Source organism: Aplidium turbinatum, chromosome 3 (genome assembly GCF_918807975.1).
Source record: "Aplidium turbinatum chromosome 3, kaAplTurb1.1, whole genome shotgun sequence".
Lineage (NCBI taxonomy): Eukaryota > Metazoa > Chordata > Ascidiacea > Aplousobranchia > Polyclinidae > Aplidium > Aplidium turbinatum.
Window position 1 is genome coordinate 5724080 of NC_137474.1, and position 12574 is coordinate 5736653.

Sequence of the window (12574 nt, forward strand, 5' to 3'; positions counted from 1 at the left end):
TTGAATTGTTATCAAACTCTATACCGGTATGCTATTAGAGTTAAATGACAGTATGTAAATTTTATTCCATTCATTCGTATTCATGTTTGACAATGTGTGCGTACACAAAAATGAATATATATATAGTTTTTCTTTGTGATCTTTGAAATTTAAACTAGTGTGCAGATGTGTGCATACACAGAAATGATTAAGAATGCATTTTAAATTTTTTCTTTAGCCTATCTTATTTGGTTTTCTTTGCATTTTTGCCCCTAGTTGCGCCACTGCGCACTTTGGTGCTAATCTGGTGCTAATGGGCGCAAATCTACATTTCTGACTGAAATTATTTGAACAAAATTTCTAAATGTATGTTTTTGGTGCCAAGGATTTCAAAAATAAAGTCAAAAATATCATTATATAAAATATACACTTAATTTTCTGTGTAGTGTATGACTTTGTGGTCTTGGACATAACTCCGGGCACCCAACTTCAAATGCCCCCAATTTTCTCAAGATTCAACCACTTTTTTGTCTGGCAACTTGCAATAGGCTTATAAATGCCTGATCTCACTGGGAGTAGAATGACTTTTAAGGATGTTTTTTTACGTAATGAGGAATTTCACTTTTAAGATTGCTCATATTAATCATAATTTTTGAGTTCAACAAAGCATTTTTCATCTACAAAATATCTCGATAGCACTATTTTTGACTAAAAAAAGTTGTGAGAGCTTTTGAATAGTTAGTTAATCAATTGAAAAAGTTTGATGCAGTGTATTGCAAATAGAAACCGTTGCTAAAAAAAAAGTCAGCCAATGGGGCAAAAAGCTTACAAGCAGCATTTTTATGTAAAGGCATCACAAATTTATGATTTAGTTCTGCAGCAGCAAATTCTGGAAACTTGTGGAATAAATCAGACATGAATCAAATGATGATAAAACTAAAACAAAATTTTTAGAAGCAATTCCTATAAAAAAAAAACTCAATTGCTCACTTTGAAGCACCAATCTTGAACAATACAAAAACTATCAATTGTTTTGAAACAACAATGTACTTGGTTAAAACAACAATTCAACTGAAAAAGGATGAAGGAATTTTTAGTGTCCTCCAAAAACTACTAGACACGAAGTAGATGAAGAAACGTCAAACTTTTCCATTGGCGATAGGCTACTTCCTTTTGGGAAAGCCAATCCATTTGTTTCTGAACTAGTTAATGGCCTGCATCCTGTAACATAGTCATCACGACGGTTATCAGTAAAATCTCTATCTTACAGACTACAGAGTAATGAGCTAATCTCTTGCCAGTGCAAGTTTAAAATTTCAGGATGATGACATTTATGACTTTACCTTACCATCAAAAATAAATCTGAGGTCTCTTTCTGTAATAAGCAAATGATATAAACATAATAAGCAAAATTCCTTTTTACCACCAGTGGCACTGAGTGCTGGTTCTTAATCTTCTTATTCTCCCCACACTTCTCAAAATGATGCCTAATAACTAAAAATTTATTTTCAATTGTGAGCTATTAGTAAGGCAATGGACAAAAGTGTTTTCAGTTGAAATAAAGACTTTCACCATCAGCATCATGGTTTCACAGTTCAAAAATGGGTGCTTTTGGCAAAAATGGAAATGTGTAGGCCTCTGGGGGCAAGGCATCCCATCATCTGAGAGCAAAATGGTTGCCATTTTCGGTTTTCTCCTGGTCAGAAATCAAGGGAAACAATGCAAGAGGCTAAAAAATTAGAAAATTTTTGATTTTTAAACAGGCCATTAATTTTTTTTTAAGATTTAAAACAACATTTTAGATTCATTGAATTGTTACCATGAACTAGTAATAGATTTATAACTGCTGGGGATTGGGGAATCATAAGAAAATTGGGGGCATTTGATGTTGGGTGCCCCAAGTTATGTTTAAGACCACGTACAGTGTACACTAAGCATTTTGTGGTGTTTTGACCTCATTTTTGAAATCCTTGGCTCCAAAAACATACAATTAGACATTTTGTTTAGAAAATTTGAGTCAAAGATGTAAATTTGAGGCCAATTTTGTGGCAAAAATGCAAATTTTCAATATGCGATTACTCGAAAACCAAATGATAGCCTAGAGAAAAAAGTTAAAATGCATCCTTAATCATTTCTTTTTATTATCAAAATATCCAAAAATAAAAAAAAATCTGAGAGGTGAGGGTTTTCAGTTTTCTTGAAATTGGTTGAATTATAATGGAATGATCCTTTTGCAAACATCCTTCAGTCGATATGTAGTTGATCTATGACCAGTATTTTATTACCCTTATTCTTATTGCTCTCAATATTTTGTCGATATAGCCTATAAACCTAGTTAGTACTCTTGTTATCGTTTATTCTTTGTGTTGTCTATGATGATGAAAGAGTTCAGCTGAAGTTATCTTTTGTTTCTACAGTATATATAACATGCATTATCTCATTTTTTTAAACAAAGTACTAATTTTCTTACACGAAAAAGACTAATCAGAAACGCAACGTTAAGAGAGATGCAGCTGGCGATGCTGTTCGTTTTTTTGTGCCGCTAATTGAATTGTGTTGCCTGGCAGCCATAGCTTTTATTCCTATTGACAATCTATGGGGCATGCATCCAAATCAATGTTCTACTGGACCAAAAAATGACATTTTGACCTATTCTTCAAAATTCGTGGGTATCTTGCCCATGCCTGGTGTTTATAATGCAGGCTTTCCTACCAATGCCTATGCTTATGACCGTTTGTTACAAGTGATTGAGTAAAATGTAACCTTTAAAAAACGATAAATAATGTGAAGTGTATGTTGGAAAACTTGTCAAAAGTCGTGTTGACGAAATATTGGCAGAAATTATACAACATGTGTACATTCATTAATATAGATCAAGGTTACTGTTTTAATTACTGTAATTTAAGTGATGTGTATTGTGTATGTTTCATTGTTTTGTATCTATGTGCATTTTTCTTCATGACTTAAACATATCTTTCTTTAAATATTTCTGTGAAATCATTAAAATTGTATTTCAGATTACAATGTTTTTAATTAGTATTATTGCACTGCTTGATATACTTTTATTTTTCTGGATTCAAGGTCTGCAGTCAGGTTTGAAAGGTTTTATTTTTTCAGGTAAAGCAGTGACTAGCATCGCAAATGATAACTGGTTTCAACACAAAATTGTATCTGCATTTTATTTATTATCAATATTTTTCTATTAACCCTTTAATGGTTATTTAGTTCAAATCTGATCCCGATTGAGGGTATTTTAAAGATAACTTTTGGCATTTTTAAAAATTTAGAGCGGCAACCGTAGGAATTCTTCAATCATTGTGTTTTATACTTTTAAGGACAATAAGAATGAATATTTTTTGATATACATGTTTTTTGACATACTTGTTTTTTTACAAGTTTACAAAAATATACCCAAAACTGCATTTGGGGGTCAAACTTTCTAAAGGCTTGTAATGGAGCGTTTCTAGTTCTTTAATGTTATTGGTAAGGGGGTTCAGCTTTGTTCATTGTCATTTTCTGTTAAAGCAGTTAAAGTCCAGAATGTTAATTCACTTAGCAATTTTTTGGACAAATTTTATACATCAACATATACTTAAAGTTTTTGCAAAATAAAATTATTTTTATTGAAAATTCTTAAGTGTGATAATTTCAGTATCGTTGTGTGAGCCTCTGGGGCCGAGGGTCTATCCTTTTTCCACCCTAGATTCTCAATGGTCCTGGACTAAGCTGTAAGGCTACTAGAGAGCAGCCATTGTGTGGTTTTATCATCCAAGACATGCAGACCTTCCACTTCGTTTGGTGGCTTGAAGATGGTGCAATCATTGATGATGCGGTCTGTTCCTTAGCACCACATTCATAAGTAGAGGAAGCCATTCCCTATCAGGGCATGGTTGAGCTAAAAAACTTGACGCCCGTGCAGAGACGGTTGAGGCGCACCCATGCCTGTCTTTGTAGTGTCAAGCCAGTGGGACAGGTGTCGGCATCGGGGATGAATGGCCTTCCATTGAGAGTTCCATTTATGGTCCGTCCCAATTAGTCGAGAAGATAGTTTGTCCATCAGCTTTGTTGATCAAAAGTTGACAGACTTGCACGATTGGTTTCTTGAATTTCAGTCATCTGAGGTGCTCTGAGGAAGCAGAGATCTTGGAATGGAGTTGATGGTTGGGCTCCAATGCTTGTCGACCGAGAAATAGAGTGAGTTCTTCATGACGAAGCTCAGGCTTGGGTGCCAGCAAGAACAGGAAGATTGTCTAATGGTGTGAGATGCAGACACCCAGGCGCTGTGCGCAAAGCGATGTTGATGTTATGGCAGTAAGCACTGTGTCAACAACCAGGTGCACAGTGCTCTGTTGAGGAATAGACAAAGGCAAGGGCTGATATATGCTGTCATACGATTTTCAGTTTGAGAAACCAGAATACCCGTTGATCGATTTAACCCTTTACAGGCGGCGAAGACTATCTCTCGTTATTTGTTCGTGATTTTTTTGTATATTGTAGTTTTTAGTCTACCTAAGAATATTTTATGAAAAAAATTTAAAAATTTAATTTCTTTTTTTGTTTTTTATTATATTCCCAAAATGGGAACGTTGGCATGTAAAGGTACCAAAAAATATCGTATCGTGTTTTGTATTTGAATACGACGTAAACTTGGGTAGCCTGCTTTATTCGATACAATAGCATTGAAAAAGACAATAAACAAAAGTACACACGTTTAAGAGATCCACAAACAACAAATGTACTTTCTACCACTGTACTTTCTACCATGTAACTGTACTTTCTACTTTCTACAACTACCCTGTCACTAACTTTATTTGTGGTGGTATGGGACACTGCATAACTTATACGTCGGTTTTCGCATTTTGTGCATTGCAAACTTGTATTTTTCATGCTCACTACACATCTTCCTTGTTACGATGATACAAGAAAATGATTCAACGAGTCGAATCGCGCGGTTGCAGACAGATGTGCAGTAGGTTCCCCAAGTTGACGCTTAGGTTTCTCCACTTCCACCAATGACCGAGCAATCTCGCACCTGAACTGAAGGTTGTCTTCAGAACATTGATTTACGTGATTATAAAAACAGAAGGCAGCTACAATTGAAGGTCGATAATATGGGCGAAAAGATTCCATCACCATTTTTTCGTTTGAAGTTGTGGCTGGTAAGAAGAAAGCAACCTGTCACATACATCCACACCCCCCACTCCCTGATTGTAAGCAATCAGAAATGGTTGTGTTACTGATTTTTCCTTATGTTTCACTCTTCGTTGAACTGTTTTGAGTTGATGCTACACCGCATTAAGTGCTTGCAATAGTGACAGCACAATAAAAGCACAATCGTTCCATCTGGCACAAATTACAATGCCGTCTGATCAGTAATCATATTCTCCTCTAGGCTTTTTCTGGAAGGTTTCCTTACTGGAGAGAGGACAGGAACCGGTCCTGTTCTCTCTAATTGTACCACATGCTCTGATGTTTTCACTTTTCTCCAGCAAGATCAGTAAGTAGTTGATGGCTTGTGAAAAAATTGTCAAAGAGAATAATATGTTGGTCTTTGCCGGCAACACATGACAGCATTGTCTCAACTACGTGTGCTCCCAAAGGTTCAGCTCTTCTTTCATCTTTACCGCAGTAGATTTCGAAGTTGTAGGGATAACCATCGGAGCTACACAACATCTATAACTTGTAATCAAACTTTACTGGCTTTCCTTTTATACATTGTTTTGCACTGTGTAGTCCTCGATAAGGAACCATCGATTTGCCAATGCTTAGTAACTGGTGAAATGAATGTAGCCTACCAAATTGTTGACAATTTGACCTTAGCAGATCTAACAGCGGCAGTACCTTGGCCAGTTTAAACTGAGCTAGATTATGATTGTCAACCAGGTGCAAGTACGTTTTTATATAGCGAAAACGGTCTCTGCTCATGGTCTTAGAAAATAGCGCTGACGCCGTCAATTTCATTGAGAGTTTACGCAGTACTTTACGCCGTGAAGTATTTAGGCAATTCGCGCTAACGCCGTCAATTTATTCCATTGACGCGTACAACACTGATAGTATGCCAATAAGTTTTCTCATATCAACCTCATTAACTTTGAAGTTTATCCTATTCTTGTCTCTCCTTGTATATAAGCTTGTTTGCTCTACGAGTAAAGAGAACATGTCATCAGTAAAAAACAAGAGAAAATTTCTCAAACATGCTTTTCCCTCCATGAGCTTGAACCTTATCGAATGGCTGCAGTTCTTTTGGGTCGCTCAGTGATGCTTTGTCTTTTTTTCGCCATCTGCAAGCTCTTTCCGTTCCTTCGATAGAAGTCATAGAAGTGTTTTCTGCTTAAGATCAAGCTGTGAACATATCAAGCTGTGACAGCATCAAGCTGTGAAAATGTTCTCTTGATAAATATAGTGAGAAATTTTTTGAGATAAACTCCGTTATTCGTGTACCACATGTTGCCAACGTTCCCATTTTGGGAACAACGTACAAATTTAATTATGAGAAGAAAAACGTTAAATATAACGAAACAAATGGTAGGGGAAACTAGTTATTAGTATTAATCTCACATAAAAAACGCAAATATTTAAAAAAAAAATTTGATTTGTGTTTTCGAGAAGCACTTTTTTTCGAAAACTGAAAAATATGATTTTTGACTAAATCCATCGCTTTCATAAAGGAACAATTTTGCAAATAATAATTTCTCAACAAATGCATCTGAAACAATAATCATTCAACAACAATATCCAAAACAGAAAATTTTTATATGAAGTCTGTGTTAAGCTGTGCGCGACTTCAACCCCATGTTAACGTTGGCGTGTAAAGGGTTAACTTCACTTGGAACATGATGATGGTTAGCAAAGGAAAATAAAATGATCTTAGTTTTAAGGTCTATCAATTGAAATCATGAACTATCACTGCCATGCTTATAGATGTCAGATTAAGTTGTAGTATGTTGCTTATGTTGCTAATTGTCATTAGGGAAAGTTTTTGTTATAGTAAAAAGTGAGAAAATTAATTGTACATATTTTTAACGTGTTTCACTAAAAAGTTACATTTGCAATTACACACGAGCGTTTCAAACCACAGTAATTTATTCTTGTGCTTTGTTTACAATAATTTTACATACAACACCAAACATTCTTTGCAGAAAATTGATGATTTTTTGCCAACAGTGACATGCCTAGCATGCTGAAGCTTCACACAACACTGTAAGAAGTTTCTGGGCTATCAAACAATTTTGTGTGTGATGCTGGACTAACATTTGGCTGTCATCGTTTCTAAAAACACGTTAAGGGTAATACTGTTCAGTTCAAGCAAATAATCAAGATAAAAGATTGTATTCTAATCTTTTCGCTGTAAAATCAAAGTAAAACTTTTCTTTTTCACTTTCCTTTTTACACAATACTTGGAAATACACTATAACATTTCTGGAAACAGCTTAAAATAAATATCTTCCTGTGCAGGTTTTACATATTTTGAAGCTGTACGAACATGTTAAAAACTTTCAATAAGTTTCTCTAATCCCCATAACATCAGACAGCTAACTTAAAAAAACATCATTTTCTTTTTTAAGATGCCTCGCATATAGACCAATGTTGTTTGTTTCTATTTTAAGATGCCTCTCATATAGACCAATGTTGTTTGTTTCTATTTTAAAATGCCTCTCATATAGACCAATGTTATTTGTTTCTAATTTAAGATGCCTCTTATATAGACCAATGTTGTTTGTTTCTATTGTTCTGCTTTTGAACCTTGAGGGGATATGCTGCCAAAGCCAGTGCACTCAAGATTGTTCTACAACCAGTAAATATTCTTATAACAATACATACCATGATATTTCCTGTTCAATTCAAACTGCTCCATGCGCTACCACTGCCAATAGCACTCCTGAATCTCCTTTACTCAAATCTAATGGAAACCATTGGTACTTGTTTCCTGATCCTGAGAACAAAGGTTATAAAAAATTAGCTTTAAACTTTTCTTGGGGTCCTCAAAGTTCTGTGGAGTCTTTGCAAGGTTACAGAATCAGTTTGATTGAACGCTCTCAAGATACTCAACTACAATACCGGTATTTTTGCATTAATCAAATATTGGACAATTTAAAAGATGTTGAAGCTACGTACTATTATGATTGTTTTGGATCAGACAAACATTTTTCTATTATTCCAGAATTGGCTATGGATAAAGAGCTAAGTGTACAAATTCGAAGCCTTCCTAAGCCATTGTACAATGTGGAGGATCAACAGTTGTTATTTAACATTATAATCCCATCTTGTGAAAATCCAAGACTAAATAGTGTATTCAAATGCGCTCAATGGAAAAAGTTTACTGTTTCATTAGGAACTATATCATGTGATAATCGGTCGATTGAAGTGTTTTATAATATGCCTTCACTGTTTGGAACTCTTCGAACGGCTTTGTTTCAACCCGTTTATATGAAAGAACATGACAATTTACAACAATTCAAACCTTTTCATATCAACAGTTCAAATGGAAAATTTTACTTAAGGTTACCAGATAATCAAAGAGTGGATAATAATTACATGGTACAAATATGGAGTTACGGCACGAGGGGTGTTCGCACAACAGCATACTTCAACTTCAGCATATGCAGTGATTCCAAGTTACCAACTACATTGAACATTGTTTTGCCCTCAATGTTTGCATTTGTGATACTTGTTTTTACTGTGGCTGGAATATACTTCCACTGGAATAGAAAGTCTGCAACTCACAGGTGTTGGAAAGATGAACAGCCCCCTACTAATATTCAAAATGATAGAACAGAATGTCTGCAAAGACAGTTCACCAATGATCTTGTTAATAATGTTCAAACACTTGAAAGATCTGTCTCAGTTTACATCATTTTTTTGGATGATCACACAAAACATAGAAAAGTGGTTTTAGATTTTGCAAACTATCTTCATGGCGATTTGCATTTTGATGTAATTTGTGAACTCTATGAGACAGAGCTAATCTCGGCAGATCCTCTTACATGGATGGAAAAAAGTTTAGCTGAATGCGATAAGGTTATTGTAATTTGGTCTCCTGAAGCAGCCAAGAAATGGAACGTGTGTAATAACATTGAAGTTCAGCAGGATATGTTTACTCCCATATTAAAACGAATTAAAAAAGATATGTTTCGAGACAAAAATGTTGGAAAGTATTATTTTGCTTATTTTGACTATTGCACCAAAAATGACATTCCTGATATATTCAGAGAAACTTCCGTGTTTCATTTTAAGCTTATGAAACAATTTGAAGAACTTTATTTTAGATTACAAGGAATTGAGATGTATATGCCTGGAGCTGTGATCAGAAAAGAAGAAATTGCCTTTGATCGTTATTTTGACCCAAATGTTACCACATATGGCCCTTCTCTGGAAACGTCTATATGCGAAATGTGTGCTTATGTTAAAGAAAATCCTGATTGGCATCTACAGCAAAGTTGTATTGGTTTCACTGATTTAAATTTATTTGATTTCTCATTTGCTGACGATTTTATGATTTCTCAAGTGCGTATTGGTGTTAATTTAACACCACCAATGTTTGAAAAGTTACATGTGAAACACGACCAACACACTCACTTGGATGATGAAGATTCTGGTTTCCAAAGTGCTTTGAGTTGTAAAGAGAGTCATGAAAAGCTTAATAAAAAGCCGACATCATCACATACGTATGGCAAGCATGAAAGTTCTCAATCAACTGCATCAAGTTCATTTGTTGAACAGTTTCCTGTGTTGGATGGATTATTCCAGCAGAAAAGCTGCTTCAATCCAAGGGCAGACAGTGGGTTTTCTACTTCAGTTTCGGACTCAAACTATGACGACCAACTGCATGATGCTTGTTTATGCACAGACAAATGGTTTCAGCTGGGAAGCTATAATGGACGGGTGCACAGTGACCTTGAGCTTTTAATGCAGGATGAGTCTGATGAAGTTTTTTCTGAAAATCTACCTTCAATGAAGCTTGTTCCTCTGGACATGGAATCTAATGCCATGGACTCTCTTGCAGCAATAAATAAACTTACTTCAAATTTGTGTTAGTTATGTTTTCCTAGAGAGTTTAAAATTATACTCTTGAGGATGAATAAAGGTAAAGATCCCACAGAAAAGGTCGTTCAGAAATTGATGGAGATGATACTTGGTCTAAATGGTTTGTTTGATGTTAACATTTGCTCATTTGATGATGCTGAGGTTTACGTGGTGGTTATTTTTTTTCTAACAAACTTTCTGCTATTGTTGAAAGGGAAATGCTTGGGTTGTATGGTGATGATGGTCTGGCTATTTTATGTACCTGTACCAGTAATTTATCTTGCCCCAAAGTTGACCATTTGCAAATATTTAATCGTTCAAACAACGTGGCATAGGTATTACTGTTGAAACTGGTTTTATTGAAAGTGATTTTCTTGATGTGACTTTGAATCTGTTATGTGGTAAATTCTGGCCTTATCGAAAACCAACAGTGATCCAATTTATATCCATGCCCAGACTAATCATCCACCTAACATTAAGAAACAAATCCGTACCATGTTATCAAAGCGATTATTTTGCGTTGCCACATCCTTTGGCAAGGACATTTCATTCATTCATTTTATTTTTTGTCATTAACGCGTCCCGGACGAAAAAGATGCAGTACTACAGGCCTTAAAACTCGTATTTTTTTTCGGCAGCCATCATGACCTACCGCGAGCTCCTTCTCGGCAGCCAAATCTGCACGCTTTGGAGGCCAAAATACAAATAATGATAGCACAAGTCAAGTAAATAGACTTAAACTTGCTACAATGCTAAAATGATCACTTAGCGTTGTTGAAGTCTGGGCGACGTCATGCAACAGAAGCGTTTTATTATGCAATAACTGCTTTATCGGAATTGTAATCTAGTATAGCTGGTCTGCGAGGCTATCTAACGACACAAAATTGTTTCAGCTGCTCAGTAAATTGTTTCAACTGCATTGCAGAATACCGTCTTTCATAAAATCTAACCATTTACGCCGTTATGATGTCACCATTGGGGGTGTGAAGTCACTAACCCATAGCGGGAACATTTTTCAACCACGGATGTCAACTAACTCAATTCTCCTTTTTAACAACAATTCAATGTCCGACAACATTGCATCAACATAAAAATGACAATATTGCCAGCCAATGTAAATTAGCACTTCAGATTAACACTTTGTTAAAATAAACGTCGGGAATTACAAACAAGACTTACTCAAACATGCAAATGCGCAAAGCTTTTTAAAAACTTTTTTCTAGATCAGGGGTCACCAACCTTTTTTGCATGCGGGCCACTTTGGCACTAAGGAAAGCTGTGGCGGGTCGCACTAATAAAATTTTAGGTAAGTTGACTCTTATGCTAGAAAAGAATGCATTTTGTACCCAGTGTCCAGCGTTACATGTTCTTAATGGAAAATACCTTGTCAAGACACGTTTCTTGTACAATTTTTATCAGGCACTTTTTGACTCTGCCGCTCTCACATATAAACTGAGCCACACAAAATCTTGCTCTCACAGCTGACTCGCTGACATCTCGCAAATTCACAAACACGCTTTGCTGGTGAGAAAGATTTCTTTTCAAAGTAGCAATTTTTTGATTACATACTTCTTCGCTTAGCAACTTGAACTCATCATGGCAACTTTCGTAATGGCATTTTACGTTGTACTCTTTCTGTATGTTTACTTCATTGCATATTAGACAGGTTGCTTTACTTTTGTTAAAAACAAAAAAGTAATCATTCATCTAACTTTCATTGAAACTTCTGCCTTCTTCAGTTTATTTAAGCTTCCTATTGTTAGTCTGCGGACCATTGGTGGTTTGCTACGACTGCACAGGTGGTCCATGGCGATATGACAAGAAATTAAAAAGTCACACATATACGTTGTACAGTACTTACCCTGTCAAAGATAATTGCCGCAGTTCTTTACAACTTAAATGATTTTGAAAGCTTTTGCTATCCAGTATCATAAATCTTATTTGTTGCACCTTCGTTGCAGTTAAAAAGTTGTTTATGAAAAATCAGTGGTCCGTATCCCAAAAAATTTCTCAAATAGTGGTCCGTGGATGTTGGTAGCGCTATCATGAATGACATGACTTATAAGAAATTTTGTGGTAGGCTATGCACTGTACTGACAACTTGTTAACAATTTTTTTGTAGGTGTTTTTTTGCTTTTTTTTAACTGTTCAACTCAACAACACCCGCTCGACCTGTGCCCGAGCTTTCCAAAATATCAAAACGATTATGGCGCAACAAGGAGTTTTCGTCATTGTTTTTCAACTGCCCGGATGCATAATAATTCCACTTTGTACGCGTTTTAATCAACCACTGGGACAGTGTGGCTGGACATCGCATAACTTTAAGCGACCTCCACCTAGAACTACAATCTGATTGGTCGGTCGGTGGAATCCTATGCAAAGTAAAATTATGCTTCCCGGAAAGTATTTTTTGCCTTCATGCTCCTTAACTCCTCAATAAAAGCATTTTTGGTTATACTTGTACGCTGATACCTTCCGCGGGCTGCACATAACAGCGTGGCGGCCGCCAGTTGGTGACCCTTGTTCTAGATCATATAATAGGCGGAAAATTTGTCTTGTGTTTGTTCAGTTA

At 35.7% G+C, this 12574-nt stretch overlaps 1 protein-coding gene across 1 annotated transcript; it reads left to right on the plus strand.

Moving 5' to 3' along the window:
• Nucleotides 1-7689: 7689 nt before the first annotated feature.
• Nucleotides 7690-10014, plus strand: LOC145766115 (interleukin-17 receptor A-like). The gene has a single exon (XM_082577773.1). It carries the CDS (start codon nucleotides 7690-7692, stop codon nucleotides 10012-10014), a length of 2325 nt encoding a protein of 774 aa, XP_082433899.1.
• Nucleotides 10015-12574: the final 2560 nt, after the last annotated feature.